At 43.5% G+C, this 17,739-nt stretch overlaps 1 protein-coding gene across 1 annotated transcript in view; it reads right to left on the bottom strand.

Moving 5' to 3' along the window:
• The window catches only part of kif16bb (kinesin family member 16Bb), a 65,889-nt gene that overhangs the window by 18,284 nt on the left and 29,866 nt on the right, over positions 1 to 17,739 (bottom strand). The window contains exons 14-17 of the mRNA XM_024008529.2: positions 5,706 to 5,825; positions 4,821 to 4,872; positions 4,460 to 4,597; positions 2,466 to 2,548 (exon numbers count right to left, since the gene is read on the bottom strand). Of these exons, the coding sequence (XP_023864297.2) occupies positions 2,466 to 2,548; positions 4,460 to 4,597; positions 4,821 to 4,872; positions 5,706 to 5,825 (393 nt within the window). The remainder of the gene's footprint in view (positions 1 to 2,465; positions 2,549 to 4,459; positions 4,598 to 4,820; positions 4,873 to 5,705; positions 5,826 to 17,739) is intronic.

Here is a 17,739-nt window from a genome sequence, read left to right as displayed (position 1 = left end):
GGAGGCAGCTGTTCTATCTTGCCGATGTACGGAAAACCCAGCCAACTGTATGTTATCCATGTCGTCGTTCAGCAACGACGACTCGGTTAAACATCAGATATTACAGTTTTTAATGTCCCGTTGGTAGGTTAGTCTGGATCGGAGCTCATCGATTTTATTATCCAATTATTGCACGTTGGCTAATAGGACTGATGGTAGAGGCGGATTACCTACTCGCCTTCGGATCCTTACAAGGCATCCCAAACTACGTCCCCGATATCTGCGTCTCTTCAAGCGATTGACAGGGATTTGGKATTTAAATCCTTTGCCTCGACTCGTTAAAGAAAAAAATATTCGTCCAGTGCGAGGGCAGTTATCGCTGTCCTGATATCCAGAAGCTCTTTTCGGTCATAAGAGACGTTGGCAGAAACATTATGTACAAAGTAAGTTAAAAATTACACAATAGCACAATTGGTTAGGAGCCCCTAAAAACAGCAACCATCTCCTCCAGCGTCATTGCTGTCCAATGATTCCCAAGCAAATTTATTGAGCTTGAGCAATTGGACTGAATCTTTTTGTATACATGTTGACCTAAGAGTTGGTACAATCTTATTCAATAGAGCTTACAGATGTAATGGCTGCCAAAAGGTGCTTACAGCTAGTATTAACTCTTGACTAGTTTTTTTTATTAATTTGGAAAATGTTCTATAATTTCTCTTTGGCTTTAAAATGTGGAGAAGGTTGTGAAGATCAGTAGGACAAAATCCAATTTAATCCCATTTTAGTTTTAAAGGCATTAAAATGTGAAGAGGGGTGTGTAGACTTTCACTAGGCACTCTGCTTGAACATATTGAAACTTAATTTCAACCCCACATAAATGCATACAGGAAGGAAGACCCACAACGCAATTTCTTTTTGTGATCCATTTTTATTACCCAATTTTAAATAATGAAGAAAAAATGTTTTGTCCACAATACAAATTAATAACTATAAATGTGAGCACTATAATTGTTGGTATAGAAACTCTTGCATCAGTCACTGGCTTCATGAAATATACTCTATATTAAAATGACTTAACAACCTGGAACTCTACCATTACCTGCTGAACCTGCCTCAGTAGATGGATGTCAGCGTCCCAAATCGAACCCTATTCCCTACAAAGTGCCCTATGGTCCCTGGTCAAAAGTAGTGCACTATAAAGAGCACTGAGCCTGGAACTTGCCAGTTACAGCCCATTATCCAAAGAAGCAGTTCGGTAACACTTTACAGTACTTAAAACCAGCAGGTATATAATGCATTTTAATTCAGTTAGACTAGACTTGTCATAAGCATACAATATATGACCCCCTTATGTCTTAGAATCATCTCATGATCCTGACTAAATACCAGYCACCTTGAGAGCATATTATATGCCTTATTATAAGACATTATAAATAAATACTTGTTGATAACAAGCTATGAAGTATTATGCCAGCAGGTGTTACCAGAAGTGCTTCACATCTCTGTGTGTGGTGTGTACAGACATGGTAAAGTAGGAGGAGATACAGTATTTACAGTGATAGCTTAGAGGAAGTGGAAGATGCATTTCTTTGAAGATGTGTTTTTTCCTTGTTTGATATATATCCGACGGCACAGCACTAATTATGACTCCGAGACTAAGAAATGCAAATGACTTTACGTACTGGGTTAGATAAACTTGAGCAGAAATCACAAGCTAACTGATCTATAACAGGAAAGTTAGGGAAATGTAAGGTAAGTTTCGGTGCTGAGTTTACTCTGGTCTGGAAATAAGAGTTGGTTGGGTTGCAAGGACTGGTTTCCCAAAAATATGAATACAAAACTAGCCCTGGAATAAAGAGCATGCTCAATGTAAATTGTCTATTGAAAGTGTTTTTTAGTCCAGGGATAGGCTTAGTCAGTGTCCGGGAAACTGGCTCTAAGAGAATAAGAGCGGTTGTGGTGTGGTCTGGGTTAGTAAGAGCGGTTGTGGTGTGGTCTGGGTTAGTAAGAGCGGTTGTGGTGTGGTCTGGGTTAGTAAAAGAGCGGTTTGTGGTTGGGTCTGGGTTAGTAGAGCGGTTGTGGTGTGGTCTGGGTTAGTAAGAGCGGTTGTGGTGTGGTCTGGGTTAGTAAGAGAGCGGTTGTGGTGTGGTCTGGGTTAGTAAGAGCGGTTGTGGTGTGGTCTGGGTTTAGTAAGAGCGGTTGTGGTGTGGTCTGGGTTAGTAAGAGAGGTTGTGGTGTGGTCTGGGTTAGTAAGAGCGGTTGTGGTGTGGTCTGGGTTAGTAAGAGCGGTTGTGGTGTGGTCTTGGGTTAGTAAGAGGCGGTTGTGGTGTGGTCTGGGTTCAGTAAAAGCGGTTGTGGTGTGGTCTGGGGGGTTTGGGTTAGTAAGAGTGGTTGTGGTGTGGTCTGGGGGGTTTGGGTTAGTAAGAGTGGTTGTGGTGTGGTCTGGGGGGGTTTGGGTTAGTAAGAGTGGTTGTGGTGTGACTCACCTTGCGTTGCTCTCTGAGATGTGCAGCTTCTTTAGGATGGTTGAAACGGAATATAGTCCCTCTCCCTAGCTGGATTACTGCACCTGAAACCAACCAGACACAGAGACAAACATACTCAATGTAAATGGCACATAAGTTATTATACCGTGAACAAAGTTTTACACCGATGGTTGGTTTCCTGGACACAGATCAAACTTAGTCCTGGACTAAAGAGAATCTCTATTGGAATAGCTTTTTAGTCTAGGACTAAGCTTGATCGGTGTCTGGGAAACCAGCCCTGAGTTGAGTGCTATGGCAGTGGATGGTTGGTAATTGGAACAGTATTAAAAGCTGATAGTGGGTTCAGTTTTAGTGGGAGGCACACAACACATCTCTCCCAAATGTTAAGATTAAAGTGCTGCCTCTTCACCACTTCCCATGGTATCCACTTCAAATTCCTGCATTCTGTCTCCCTCTGAAGCATTCAGTGTTACCAGTCAAGAGTGGCTGTGAACCACGCTCCCATCCCTTCTCCACAGGGCAGAGGACATTTCTTTTACTAAACATTTGAGGGCGAGAGGCCTTGGAAAAAGCCCTGAACAAAGCTCCAGGCCTCGGAAAAAGCCCTGAACAAAGCTCCAGGCCTCTCCGGTCAATTGGCAGATGGTGGTGATAGCAGAGTGGGTTCTGAAGTAGAGACCAGGATCAACCTTTACAGAAAAGTGGGAATAGAGCCAGCCAGGCAGGCAGAGAGCTGAAGAGCTAACTTTGGCCCCGATAGAAAAACCCACTATTCAGTTAGCTCTGCCAGGTCTGTCTGCCTGTGAGCTTTTTTTCCCATCGTAGCCTCGCTTACACCAACCCGCTCTGGCTCAGAAATATAAAGAACAGCTGTGTGTGTGTGTGTGTGTGTGTGTGTGTGTGTGTGTGTGTGTGTGTGAGGATAGAGGAGAAAGAGTGAGAGTCCCAGCACCCCACATCAAAAGGTCCCTGCCAATACTCCTTCATAGCCATTTCAATTGACCCAATAGCCCCTCCGAAGCAACTGCATCTCAGGCCATTTTCTACACAACAAATGATAGTAATTTCTACTCCTGTTGCAGCTCAGGTGTATTGTCACTAGTCAGAAGCCATTAATCGAAGCAAGATTAGTATTTTCTGCACAGAAAGAAGGAGAGAGAGTGTGCGTGTGAGAAAGAGAGGAGACCTGGAGAAAATCTTATAAGTGTGAGCCTGCTAGATATATAAGCCCCAATATCAGCCTCTATTCCATAGCTTTACAACACATCCTAGAGTTTTTCTAGCCTATTACCTTCGGTAAATCACCCAGGCGGGGTCTTGACGAAAGCCAATCATGTCAGAGAGATTGTGTACTTCATGGCAATGTATTCACTTTACCGCGGCAAAGGACTGAGAAAATGAGTAAAACTTTTTCGGTTTATTTGTCAAGTTGCCTGAAAGTTAAGAGTTGTGTTGTCTAGTCCCAAAGTAAGAAGGGGAAAGATGAGGTCTCCAAAGTTGGAGCAGCCACTATAGGTTTAGCATGTCTTCCAAGTCCACACAGGCTCATTGAAAGAGAGGTGCAGGTTTAGATTATAGGTACAACTGTCCCAGTGCCCCAGTTAGAGGACGTAAATGACCAACTGTCCCAGCGCCCCGGTTAGAGGACGTAAATGACCAACTGTCCCAGTGCCCCAGTTAGAGGACGTAAATGACCAACTGTCCCAGCGCCCCGGTTAGAGGACGTAAATGACCAACTGTCCCAGCGCCCCGGTTAGAGGACGTAAATGACCAACTGTCCCAAAGCCCCGGTTAGAGGACGTAAATGACCAACTGTCCCAGCGCCCCAGTTAGAGGATGTAAATGACCAGTCGCAAAGTTTGTAAGCCTCAAAGTTTGTGCCTCCAACTCCCAGGGCCAGAGAGAGGATTTTGTACACATTATCCTGCAGAGTCTCCACACACTCACACACGACCGGGAGATGAGAGATGACACACACACACACAGATCATTACCCTGTGTCAGCTGACAGGGCTGGGTCGTCTCCAGTCTGTTGACAGAGCACAGCGCCCCCGTCTGGGGGATCAGAGTAACAACTCCATCACGGTTCTCAAACACACAGTGTTCCTCCAGCAGACCAGCACCATGGAGCACTGCAGGGAATAAAGGGAGGGAAGCGGTCAGAGGTTGATGTAAAAAAAAAACTTGAGTTTAAGGGGGTCAGTTGAGGTGAGGCTCAGAATCACTTATTTTGATCATATAATGAGCAGTGTAAGACACAGGGAAATGAGTGCCTAATGCTCAGGAATAACACTAAATTCACATGAACCCCAAGCAACAGCCCACAGCAGATATCCTGTCTGCCTACTGACTCACCTATATCCGGATTGGATGAAGCCTCGTCTCGACCCACCAGCGTCCTGCCCTCCTACAATCAGATCACAAGGCCAATGTCATTAGGTCTGCCTGATCGTAAGCTGATTTGCTCACGGGAGAATCCAAATCTAAGGATGCATCCCAAACGGCACCCTATTCCCTATATAGTGCACTACCATGGCCCTGGTAAAAAGGAGTGCACTTTAAAGGGAAGAGGGTGACATTTGGGATGTAGACTAAGAGACCAGTAGTGAATAAACTAATATGGATTTTCCACATTTAGCAGTAGTTTTAAAACAAGGTACATTATTGGCTAGTAGTGTACAAAAAAATTAGGAACACCTGCTCTTTCCATGACAGACTGACCAGGTGAATCCAGGTGAAAGCTATGATCCCTTATTGATGTCACTTGTTAAATCCACTTCAATCAGTGTAGATGAAGGGAAGGACAGAGGTTAAAGGATTTTTAAGCTGTGAAACAATTGAGACATGGATTGTGTATCTGTGCCATTCAGAGGATGACTGGRCAAGACAAAATATTTAAGTGCCTTTGAATGGGCTATGGTAGTAGATGCCAGGCACACCGGTTTTTGTCAAGAACTGCAACGCTGCTGGGTTTTTCACGCTCAACAGTTTCTTGTGTCTATGAAGAATGGTCCACCACCCAAAGGACATCCAGCCAATGACAACTGTGGGAAGCATTGCAGTCAACATGGGCAAGCATCCCTGTAGAATGCTTTCGACACCTTGTAGAGTCCATGCCCTGACAAATTGAGGCTGTTCTGAAGGCACAAGGGAGTGCAAATGAAAGTTTGGAAGGTGTTCATAAAGTTTTAGACACTTAGTGTATACAGTATACTCTATACATGTATTTGTCTTACTCACTTTTAAATGATAGAGAATGATGCCAGTGCTGAGAAGATCATCATTGATGCCGATTAGGTGAGGTAGTTTGGAGTCCATGACCACGCCTATACCCTGCTTCCTCAGAGCTACAGTCTCCTCCTATATAGTACCAGACACAGAACAGGGTAGTACTACTATTATGATAACATGTTAACCCAGCTCTACGCCTATACCCTGCTTCCTCAGAGCTACAGTCTCCTATATAGCAGGAGATTAACAGACAGGTGAGGTAAGAGTCCAACACTGTCGTCTCATACACACCAACGTTCAAAGGTTTGGGGTGACTTAGAAATGTCCATGTTTTTGAAAAGCACATTTGTYCATTAAAATAACATCAAATTGATCAGAAATACAGTGTAGACATTGTAAATGACTATTGTAGCTGGAGACAACTGATTTTTTTATGGAATATCTACACAGGCGTACAGAGGCCCATTATCAGCAACCATCACTCCTGTGTTCCAATGGCACGTTGTGTTAGCTAATCCAAGTTTATAATTTTAAACCCTTTTGCAATCATGTTAGCACAGCTGAAAACTGTTGTTCTGATTAAAGAAGCAATAAAACTGGCCTTTATTTTTTATTTATTTAAACTTTATTTAACCAGGTAGGCTAGTTGAGAACAAGTTCTCATTTGCAACTGCGACCTGGCCAAGATAAAGCAAAGCAGTTCGACACATATAACACAGAGTTACATACGGAATAAACAAAACATGCAATAGACTAGTTGAGTATCTGGATCATCAGCACAGTCACAGTCAGTCAAAGACACACAGAATCAGACACAGTCAGGGTCACAGACAGTCACAGTTCGATTACAAGCTCAAACTGGCCAAAAACAATTTCTGAAACTCGTCAGTCTATTCTTGTTCTGAGAAATGAAGGCTATTCCATGCGAGAAGTTCTTTCAAAAACAAGGACATTTCTAAGTGACCCCAAACTTTTGAACGGTAGTGTATGTATKATCGTACATAACAGTCAGACACAGAGAGTCATACATAGTCAGACACATACAGCACACTTCTATGTGTGTTGTAAAAGCGTTACATGGTCGCTGCCCATATCATTGCATACCGCAGAAAATACACGAGAGTTCAGGGGCCTTGCTTTAACAAAGTTAACCATTTTCACTGTAGTGTCCAAAACGTCTTTCAAGCTGTCAGGCATTTCCTTGGCAGCAAGAGCCTCTCGGTGGATGCTGCAGTGTACCCAAGTGGCGTCAGGGAGCAACTGCTTGCACGTGCATTACCACTCCACTATTTTGTGGCTTTTGTGCCATCACAGTACATGTACCAACACATCTTGACCAACAAAGTCCATTTGATGTCACAAAGCTGTCCAGTACTTTAAAAAATATCCTCACCTGTTGTCCTGGTTTCCAATGGTTTGCAGAAGAGGATGTCCTCAATTGACACCCCAGAAACGTAACGGACATATACCAGGAGCAGTGCCAGGCCCGCCAAGTCGGTTGACTYATCCAGCTGTAACGCTTAGAATTCACTGGCTTGTACGCAACGCAGTAATTGTTTCAAAACAGCTCCTGCCATGTCACTGATGCGTCGTGAAACAGTGTTGTTTGATGAAGGCATTGTCTGTACAGTTTTTTGGGCCTTTTCCCCCAGCATTGTCCCAGCCATATCCGTGGCAGCAGGAAGAATTAAGTCCTCCACAATAGTATGGGGCTTGCCTGTCCTAGCCACTCAGTAGCTCACCATATAAGACACTTCGAGCCCCTTCTCAGTCATGGTATCTGTTGCTTTTATACATGTCTTACTACTCGAAAATCATCTTAATTTTCACTCAAAAAACTTCCGTGGCTTATTTTTGTTTCTAAATGTCTGCACAGGAGTTTCATTGAGTTGTGAGATAGTACTTTTGCACATATAAAAAACACACTTTGGCTGAGGAAAGGTACTACTCCCAATATAAGTGAACCCCAAATCAATGTAGTTCATCATATTTGCGCCTCTTCGATGGTCCAACGTCCCTGTCTGTTGTTCGGTGCTTTCCCGGGTAAGCGAGCAGTAGCTCTTCGACTGCATCAGATTCACAACTGCCAGTGTCCATGCTAGCTGGGCTAACAACAAAATGTAGAATTACTGATGCAAGCATTGGATCTGCTCGTGGAAGCAGAACTTGTGTCGTCGACAGGTGCAGGTGTAGTAGCAGTACTACCAGTAGAGCTGGTATGTGTCTATGGACACAGGCCTTACTTTTTTAACCATTTTCGAGCAAACGGAATGAACAGCAGTTACGTTTGGCTACATACGGACCGTTAGTGGAATTCCCGCCAGAGACAAACATATATTTTGTATTGTATTATGTACCGTATATTATTCATTTTATTTGTGTTTCCTGTTTGGACCCCAGGAAGAATAGACGTTGCCTTGGCAGCGATTTTGTTACTCTAAACACACCCTCCAAACCCCATTCACCTCTTCTGAATATAAAGGTATAGCGTGCCTTCAGAAACTACTCACACCCCTTGATGTTTTCCACATTTTGTTGTGTAACAGCTTGAATTTAAAATGTATATATATATTGAGATTGTCACTGGACTACACAAAATACCCCATAATGTCAAAATGGAATTATGCTTTCAGAACGGTTTACAAATTAATAAAAAATGAAAAGCTGAAATGTCTTGAGTCAATAAGCATTCAACCTATGTTATGGCAAGCCTAAATAAGTTAAGGAGTAAAGATTTGCTTAAGTCACATAAATTGCATGGACTCACTGTGTTCAAAATGATTTTTGAATGATTACCTGATCTCTGTACCCCACACATACAGATAATTGTAAGATCCCTCAGTTGAGCAGTGAATTTCTAACAAAGATTCAACCAAAGACCATGGAGGTTTTCCAATGCCTCACAAAGAGCACCTATTGATAGATGGGTAAAAATAAATAAATACCAAAGCAAACAGTACATTAATTATAATTTGATGGTCTATCACTACACCCAGTCACTAAAGATACAGGAGTCCTTCCTAACTCAGTTGTCGGAGAGGAAGGAATCTGCTCAGGGATTTCACCATGAGGCCAATGGTGACTTTAAAACAGTTACAGAGTTTAATGGCTGTGAGAAGAAAACTGAGGATGGAACAACAACATTGTTACTCCACAATACTAGGGAAAGGGGGATACCTAGTCAGCTTGGGGATTCGATCTAGCAACCTTTCAGTTACTGGCCCAATGCTCAAACTACTAGGCTAATATCCTAAATGACACTGAAAAGGAAGCCTGTACAGAATAAAAATATTCCGAAAACATGCATCCTGTTTGTAATAAGGCACTAAACTGCCAAAAAAGTGGTAAATAAATGTACTTTATGTCCTGAATACAAAGCGTTATGTTTGGGGTAAATCCAACGTCACTGAGTACCACTTCATAGTTTCAAGCATGGTGGTGACTGGAACATGTTATGGGTATGCCCGTTATCAGGAAGGACTAGGGAGTATTTAAAATAAATAAATAATAATAATCAGAATAGAGCTAATCACAGGCAAAATCCTAGAGGAAAACTTAGTTCAGTCTGCGTTCCAACCAACACTGGGAGACAAATTCACCTTTCAGCAGGACAGTAACCTAAAACAAGGCAAAATAAAATACACTGGAGTTGCTTCCCAAGACGACATTGAATGTTCCTGAGTAGCCAAGTTAAAAGTAACTTAACAYGGCTTGAAAAGCTAAGGCAAAACCTGAAAATGGTTGTCTCGCAATGATCAATAACCAACTTAACAAAGAATGAAGAATTTTCCAGGTATGRAAAGCTCTTACAGACTTACTTAGAAAGACTCACAGCTTTAGTCTATCATGTATTGACTCAGGGGTGTGAATACTTATGTAAATTAGATATTTCTGTACAAAAATGTCTAAAAACATGTTTTCACTGTCATTATGGGGTAGTGTGTAGATGGGTGAGAGAAACAAAAAGTATGCTATGTTGAATTCAGGCTGTAACACCACAATGTGGAATAAGTCAAGGGGCAGGAATACTTTCTGAAGGCACTGCATGTTGCCCTCCTAGTAATCAAATCGCATTTGTCACATGCGCCGAATACAACCTTACAGTGAAATGCTTACTTCTAAGCCCATTATACAACAAGTGATGTGTTTTCTCGGCGCCAAAATATCTTTCAATGCACCATCTTCCTGAGGAAAGGTTGAAGGATCGGGTGAATATGAATCATTATTGAACAATTTCATGGCCGTATCAACCATTTTCCTTTTTTAAATTTATTCACACAGAAACCTCCATGTCAAACACTGACTAATAGAAGGGTTTTTAACGTCCATACTCCACACACACGAGTCTGATTAATGCTACCCTAGTGTGTGTGTGTGTGTGTGTGTGTGTGTGTGTGTGTGTGTGTGTGTGTGTGTGTGTGTGATAAATGCTGCCCTATAGTGCTGACATTCACATTACAGGCAGTCACACCCCCACGTTAGCCTTAGTCGCATCAGAAACTCAAAAGTCAGCCTCAAATCAATGAATGTTCAGGTGGAAAAATCCATGCCGCTTGTCCAGAAATCCCTGCTAAATATGTATTTAATGCTTTTTAGGTTTCTGCACGTCAGAAGAGGGTGATAAGAGGCAGGATAAATGCAATTGATCTGTGGAAGATATTTTTAAGGCTTTAGTACAGAGAGCTACAACTCTTCATTTCCATTGGCGATCTGTCTGCTTCACTGCCCACAGTACGGGAGCTGGGCTAATGTCAGGAAACTGTCCTGAGAGAGGGAGTCGACAGCCGTGTGTGTGTGTGTATATTTATTCTATAATGGAGGCTGAAAAACAAACAGTATACAAGTCACCAGTGTTATGACTATTGACATTGATGAAATGGCACCAGACATTAAAAACAGAGCAGACTTCCCACCTTGGGTTCAAGGCTAAACGGCCTTTTCCTTTCAGTCAGTGGCTCCTGTTGAATAACAAACTCCTTCAGTGTGTGTCTGTGTGTCTCATCTCCCAGTCCTGTCTCAGTGAAGTGACACAGTGCATTAATCTGCCAGGCTCCTCTCTTCACCTCTAATGAAGTCTGTGAAGGAACCCTTTAATTAACTACAGGCCTGGACACACACTTCCCTGAGACAGGATGGGTAGATGAGATTCTCTTTCTTAGTCAGACCAAATCAGAATATAGGGCCAGGCCATGCAGCATGATGCCGCTCTCCATCCCTTGATTGAGGCAGGTGGTGGACGTAATTATCTTTTGGGCAGGCTTGGGCACAAACACTCACACACACCTCATCTATCAGCCAGGCTTGGGCAGCATTTAAACTCGCATTAAAATTTCACCCAACTGCAGATGATGGCTTTCATGCATTTGTGAGCACTTCCACTCAGAGTTTCCCTACTTCACTTTACATAAATTAAAAGTAACTACACTGCAAGGTCAGCCCACCACCTGTCCATGAGAGCTCTGATGAGAGCTTCTATCCATCGGAGAGCTATGATGGGAAAACTAATGAGTAAGATTTCCAATATATTTTATAAAATATGGCACAAACTTTACAGTGCGTCAGGAGCCCGCACTACAACACATCAATAAAAACTCCTCCCACAGAGATAGCACAGGGCAGAGTAGGGTAGTAGGCCATCTCAAAATGGAACAGTACTGTGGTAACTTGGGGGGATATCTCTTCAAAGAAGTTGAAATTAAGTTCACCCATCACAGATATTTGCATTATTGGGTTTTATATTTGGGAGTTGYAACAAAATGCTTGAGGCTTTGAGAGCAAACATTGCATTATTAAAATGTCACCCAACTGCAGATGGCTTTAAAGCTAGACTCCATAATAGTGAAACTGGCATGTCCTTTTGCGATATTTAAACAGAAAAAGTTACTGCTAGCGCTGTTTTTTTACACCTCCGACATCATTGCACACACACGATAGAACAGCAGCATATGTACTGCAACAACAACAAAAAATGACGATGTGCAACGCTCCCCAGCTCTGCTTCGGCAACAAAACAATAATTGCCGTGGGACCGACAGTTGTGCCGTATCCCCTACATGCAGATTCCATCTTTAAACGGGTTTCTGAGCATCTCCAGACACCTAGGAGTTTCCCTACATATCAAACAAACTACACAGTAGGACAGCAAAGCACCTGTCCAGCTTGCAAGAAAGTCACCAGTCTGTCCAACTCGCGTACAGAAACCCATACTGAAACACTTCAATAGAAGAGCACAAGACTTCTCCATTCGGAGCAGGTCTAAGGGAAGTCTCCAAAAAGACATTAGAATGAAGCTCATAGATTACAGATCTAGGCATTAATGGGATTTACTGTGGACTTGATTGAAGTTAAGGGCTCAAAAACAGCAGCAACTTGAATGCTTATTGATTTCCACTGCGAGTCAAGTCGAGTCAAGCCATCTGAAATTGAGCTCTATCGCTCATGTAAAGGTTATAGATAGAACAATCACAAAGGTCATCTCAAATGATACATCAAGGCCTAACTGCTGACAGGGTGGATACTAGAATGTCATGGAATCCCTTAATGATTAAATATAATGTAGAAATGACAGACCAAAGACAATGGCGGAAGAACAGAAGACAGTCTGTGGGGATCACCCAGATGTAGTGCTGAGCGAGCGATTAGTGCTTTTTGTGGTCGGTTCGACTATCAAAAACAATCACGATTTTTCGATTTCGATTATTTGGGTTGAATGCTGTAAGAGAATAAAAAATAAATAATACATAAATGCCCCATGATGGTAGTGAATGCCCATTACTGTCTATCACTTATTACCAGTATTTTATTCACATTACTTTCCTAAAATATTTAATGTTGTATATATTACATTTGCTTTATTTGAAGACTTTTCATTCCAAGTCATAATCTCATCTCTTTAGAGCTGCTGCGTATGCTCTGACAGAAATCACCATTTTGTAGTTCTTCAAAATCACTTTGATCATGTATTTTCAGGTAGAGATACCTCACGAAGCAACAGCAGCTCCCTATCTATATCTCCTCACGATCGATCACGGATTACTGTCTCTTCTGTAGCAGGCGTTTGTTCTTTTGAAACACAGACCGGACAAGTAGATGCGCAATGTAGTTAAATCACCACTTTTTATGCGCTAAACTACGTAGAATATTAGCCTGTTGGAAACTACAACTCCCTGCTACATTGCATAATTCAGGCTGGATGTGATTTCTCTAGAGAAACTGTCTGTGTGTGTGTCTCGCTCTCTGTGTGTCTGTCTCTGTGTCATCAGACTCCTTTGAACGTGCTATGATAAGCACATCGGACAGTAGAGATTAAAATATGTAACCATCGGTTCTGATACTCCCAAATGGCACCCTATTCCCTATATAGTGTGTATATATATATATATATATATATATATATTATTATTTTTTTAAACACATTTTTGGTTATTTTTCCGTTTTTAAACAACTAGTTGAATTCCATTTCTTTCCGATTTCTTTTCTGTCAGCTCAAAGCGCACATCGCACAGAGACAGAGAGAGAGATTCATCCAACCCAAGTAACAGCCCCGTTGGCACTGGCTCTCACGACAATATAAAACTTCCAGAAAGTAACAGTCTCCCTTTCCGCAAATCAAGAGGGCAAAGCCCCTCATATTTTTTCATCATGTTCCTCATTCCAAGAGTGTGTCCCAAATGGTACCCTATTCCGTATATAGTGCACTTCTTTTAACTAGAGTAGTGCACGATATATGGGATATGGCTACATTTGGGATGCTACCAACACTACAAGAACTGGTTTGCATTCATCTGCGCCACCTCTCTCCAAACATGTGCAGGTACATCCTGCAATCTTGTGTGTGCATGCCTGTTCTTGTAGGATACAGCAGGAGATAAGAACATTTTGGTATCTTTCCCTCTACCTTTCTCCCTCTACCTCTTCCCTACTTCCCTCCAAGAGGCTGCTCCTTCAAACAATCTCTTAAAATTACCTTTCCCACAAACCCYGCAACAAATCTTTGACTGCGTCCCAAATGCCACCCTATTCCCTATTTAGTGCACTACTCATTTAGTAGTGGACTAAATGAGGAATTGGGTGCCATTTGCATTCTAAATCTTCTCTGTATCACGGAGGCGCTCCGCACTTCTAAAGCTAACTCTCTCTCCTCTGCTCTCATCCTTCTAGACCTATCGGCTGCCTTYGATACTGTGAACCATCAGATCCTCCTCTCCACCCTCTCCGAGTTGGGCATCTCCGGCGCGGCCCACGCTTGGATTGCGTCCTACCTGAGCAGGGTCGACTCCTATACACAAGGGGCGTTAGCGAGAATCTGTCTCCTCACCAACGTGCTCTCACCACTGGTGTCCCCCAGGGCTCTGTTCTAGGCCCTCTCCTATTCTCGCTATACACCAAGTCACTTGGCTCTGTCATAACCTACCATGTGCTCTCCTATCATTGCTATGCAGACGACACACAATTAATCTTCTCCTTTCCCCCTTCTGATGACCAGGTGGCGAATCGCATCTCTGCATGTCTGGCACGACATATCAGTGTGGATGACGGATCACCACCTCAAGCTGAACCTCGGCAAGACGGAGCTTCTCTTCCTCCGGGGAAGGACTGCCCGTTCCATGATCTCGCCATCACGGTTGACAACTCCATTGGTGTCCTCCTCCCAGAGCGCTAAGAACCTGGCGTGATCCTGGACAACACCCTGTCGTTCTCAACTAACATCAGGCGGTGGCCCGTTCCTGTAGGTTCGTGCTCTACAACATCCGCAGAGTACGACCCTGCCTCACACAGGAAGCGGCGCAGGTCCTAATCCAGGCACTTGTTCATCTCCCGTCTGGATTACTGCAACTCGCTGTTGGCTGGGCTCCCTGCCTGTGCCATTAAACCCCTACACCCATCCAAGAACGCCGCAGACCCGTCTTGGTTTCAACCTTCCCAAGTTCTCTCACGTCACCCCCGCTCCTCGACTCTCTCCACTGGCTTCCAGTTGAAGCTCGCATCACGCTACAAGACCATGGTGCTTGCCTACGGAGCTGTGAGGGGAACGGCACCTCAATACCTCCAGGCTCTGATCAGGCCCTACACCCCAAACAAGGGCACTGCGTTCATCCACCTCTGGCCTGCTCGCCTCCCTAGCACTGAGGAAGTACAGTTCCCGCTCAGCCCAGTCAAAACTGTTCGCTTCCGCTCTGCCCCCAATGGTGGAACAAACTCCCTCACGGATAGCGCCCTTAGGACATGCGGAAGTCCACATCACCACCTTCCGGAGAACTGGACCTGGAGAACCCCACCTCGTTTAAGGAATACTCGGTAGGATCATAGGATAAAGTAATTCTTCTCTACCCCCGCCCCGTTAAGAAGAGCTTAGGATTGCCACTATCTGAAAAGGTTGGCTGTTCCACTGGATGTCTTAAGGTTAATGCACCAATTTGTAAGTCGCTCTGGATAAGAGCGTCTGCTAAATKACTTAAATGTAATGTAAATGTACTTGGGAAATGGCATTAACATTGTGTTTACACTGCTCTCTTTCTCTAACGACGAGGAGCGGGAGCCTAATATGTCCCCCGCATTCCTCACTGTACCCCTGGCTCCATGGTGGGAGCCTCACAGCCTTTTCCTTTCAGGAAGAAGCGAAGCAGCTCTCATCAACAGAATTAACCCGTCTCCACACACACACACTATAGCCACTAATACATCCCCTGCATTCCACACCGTACCTCTGGCTCCATGGCTGGTTCTATCACTCGTCACCCTGCACAGAATTCAAATATAGCAGAAGACAAAATGTCAAATCCATAAAGCTGTTCATCAAACACTTATCGTTATGGCAACATCAGTATGCCTGCCGCTTGCCAGTACAGTGGCCTTTCAGACCGGGTGTCACAGGGTGCCATGCTGAACGTTTAACATGGAAAAACATGGCCAGGCTTCATATCAGAGTGTGTGTGGTGTGTGTGTGTGTGTGTGTGCGTGCGCGCGCAGTACCAGTCAAAAGTTGACACACCTACTCATTCAAGGGTTTTGTTGTAAAGAGGGCACGATAAAACCTAATCCCCCTCAGGACTGAAAAGATTTGGCATGAGTCCTCAGATCCTCAAAAGGTTCTACAGCTGCACCATCGAGAGCATCCTGACTGGTTGCATCACTGTCTGGTATGGCAACTGCTCAGGCTCCGACCGCAAGGCACTACAGAGGGTAGTGCATACGGCACGGTACACCACTGGGGCCAAGCTTCCCGCCATCCAGGACCTTTATACCAGGCGGTGTCCGAGGAAGGCCCTAAAAATTGTCAAAGACTCCAGCCAAGTCTCGGTCCAAGAGGCTTCTAAACAGCTTCCTCGCCCAAGACACAAGACTCCTGAACATCTAATCAAATGGCCACCCAGACTATTTGCATTGCCTTCTCTGTATCTCAAAGACAACGGTTGGAACCAAAAATCTAAAATTTTGACTCAGACCAAAAGGACAGACTTCCACCGGTCTAATGTCCAAGTCTCTTCATCTTATTGATGTCCTTTAGTAGTGGTTTATTTGCAGCAATTCAACCATGAAGGCCTGATTCACACAGTCTCCTCTGAACAGTTGATGTTGAGATGTGTCTGTTACTTKAATTCTGTGAAGCATTTATTTGGGCTGCAATTTCTGAGGCTGGTAACTTTTTGAAATGTTCAGCATTGACTGACCTTCATGTCTTAAAGTAATGATGGACTGTCATTTCTCTTTGCTTATTTGAGCTGTTTGTGCCATAATATGGACTTGGTCTCTTAACAAATAGGTATACAGAAGATTGCCCTACCTTTTCACAACACAACTGTTGTTGAAGCTGGTTGAGAGAATGCCAAGAGTGTGCAAAGCTGTCATCAAGGCAGAGTTTCTACTTTGAAGAGTCATAAATATATTTTGATTTGTTTAACACTTTTTTTGGTTACTACATGATTCCATAGGTCTTATTTCATAGTTTTGATGTCTTCACTATATTCTACAATGTATAAAATAGTAAACAATTAAAAAGCCTGGAATGAGTAGGTGTGTCCAAACTTTTGATTGGTACTGTATGCATTCAGATGGGTCGTGTACATTCAAAGACACAGACATTTTTACATTGTTGAAGGGAAATGCTTCCCAACTCCTGGCCCTGGGAACCCAAAGGGGTGCACATATTCCCTCCCCTGGTCCACACCCAACCCAAATTAGAGGTTTGATGGGTCCCAAGGACCAGGACCAAGAAGCACAACTCCGAGGTATAGACAGGTATGGTAACAGATTCTTAGTGGGACCAATCCATCCACACATAATGGATGCAAATAAAATAATTWAAAATAAATAACAAAAAAGGCAACAGCATCAGTAGGCCAGACAAATATACAAGTCAAAAAGGAGGGTCTAGCCCTTGTATATCTATAAACGGTCCACAGATGGAATGAAATGCATATTTTATACTTGCAATAACACAGTGCATAACATGTGTTTTGAAGTTGATTCAGAGAAAGAATAGTTTAACAAATTCATTTCTTCTAGAATTAAGAAGCAAGAGAGAGCAAGCTAGCTATATGTGTTTGTATTTTTTTTAAACTTTCACTTAGCTAGCAATGCAGCTAGCTAGTTTAGCCTACTCATAACACCCGGTTCAAAACAAAGAGGGGTGCTATGTTAGCTAGCTGGCTAATATATTGTCACCGGGGCCCGCCAGTGTAACTGCTAACATGCTTGCTGTACACAGTAGTGCATGATTGGGATACATCTGTTGTATTGTGCACTGAAGTTGACAAGGGGAAAGGAAGAGCGAGCATAGATGCAAGAAGGAATTATACACTGCTCAAATAAAAATAATTTGCAGGGCTCTGGCAGTGCTCCTCCTTGTACAAAGGTGGAGGTAGCGGTCCTGCTGCTGGGTTGTTGCCCTCCTACGGCCTCCTCCACGTCTCCTGATGTACTGGCCTGTCTCCTGGTAGCGCCTACATGCTCTGGGCACTACGCTGACAGACACAGCAAACCTTCTTGCCACAGCTCACATTGATGTGCCATCCTGGATGAGCTGCACTACCTGAGCCACTTG

This window comes from Salvelinus sp. IW2-2015, linkage group LG18 (assembly GCF_002910315.2).
Source record: "Salvelinus sp. IW2-2015 linkage group LG18, ASM291031v2, whole genome shotgun sequence".
NCBI classification, from domain to species: Eukaryota; Metazoa; Chordata; class Actinopteri; order Salmoniformes; family Salmonidae; genus Salvelinus; species Salvelinus sp. IW2-2015.
The sequence above is the reverse complement of the archived record's forward strand: the minus strand, read 5'-3'. Positions and strand labels throughout refer to the sequence as shown.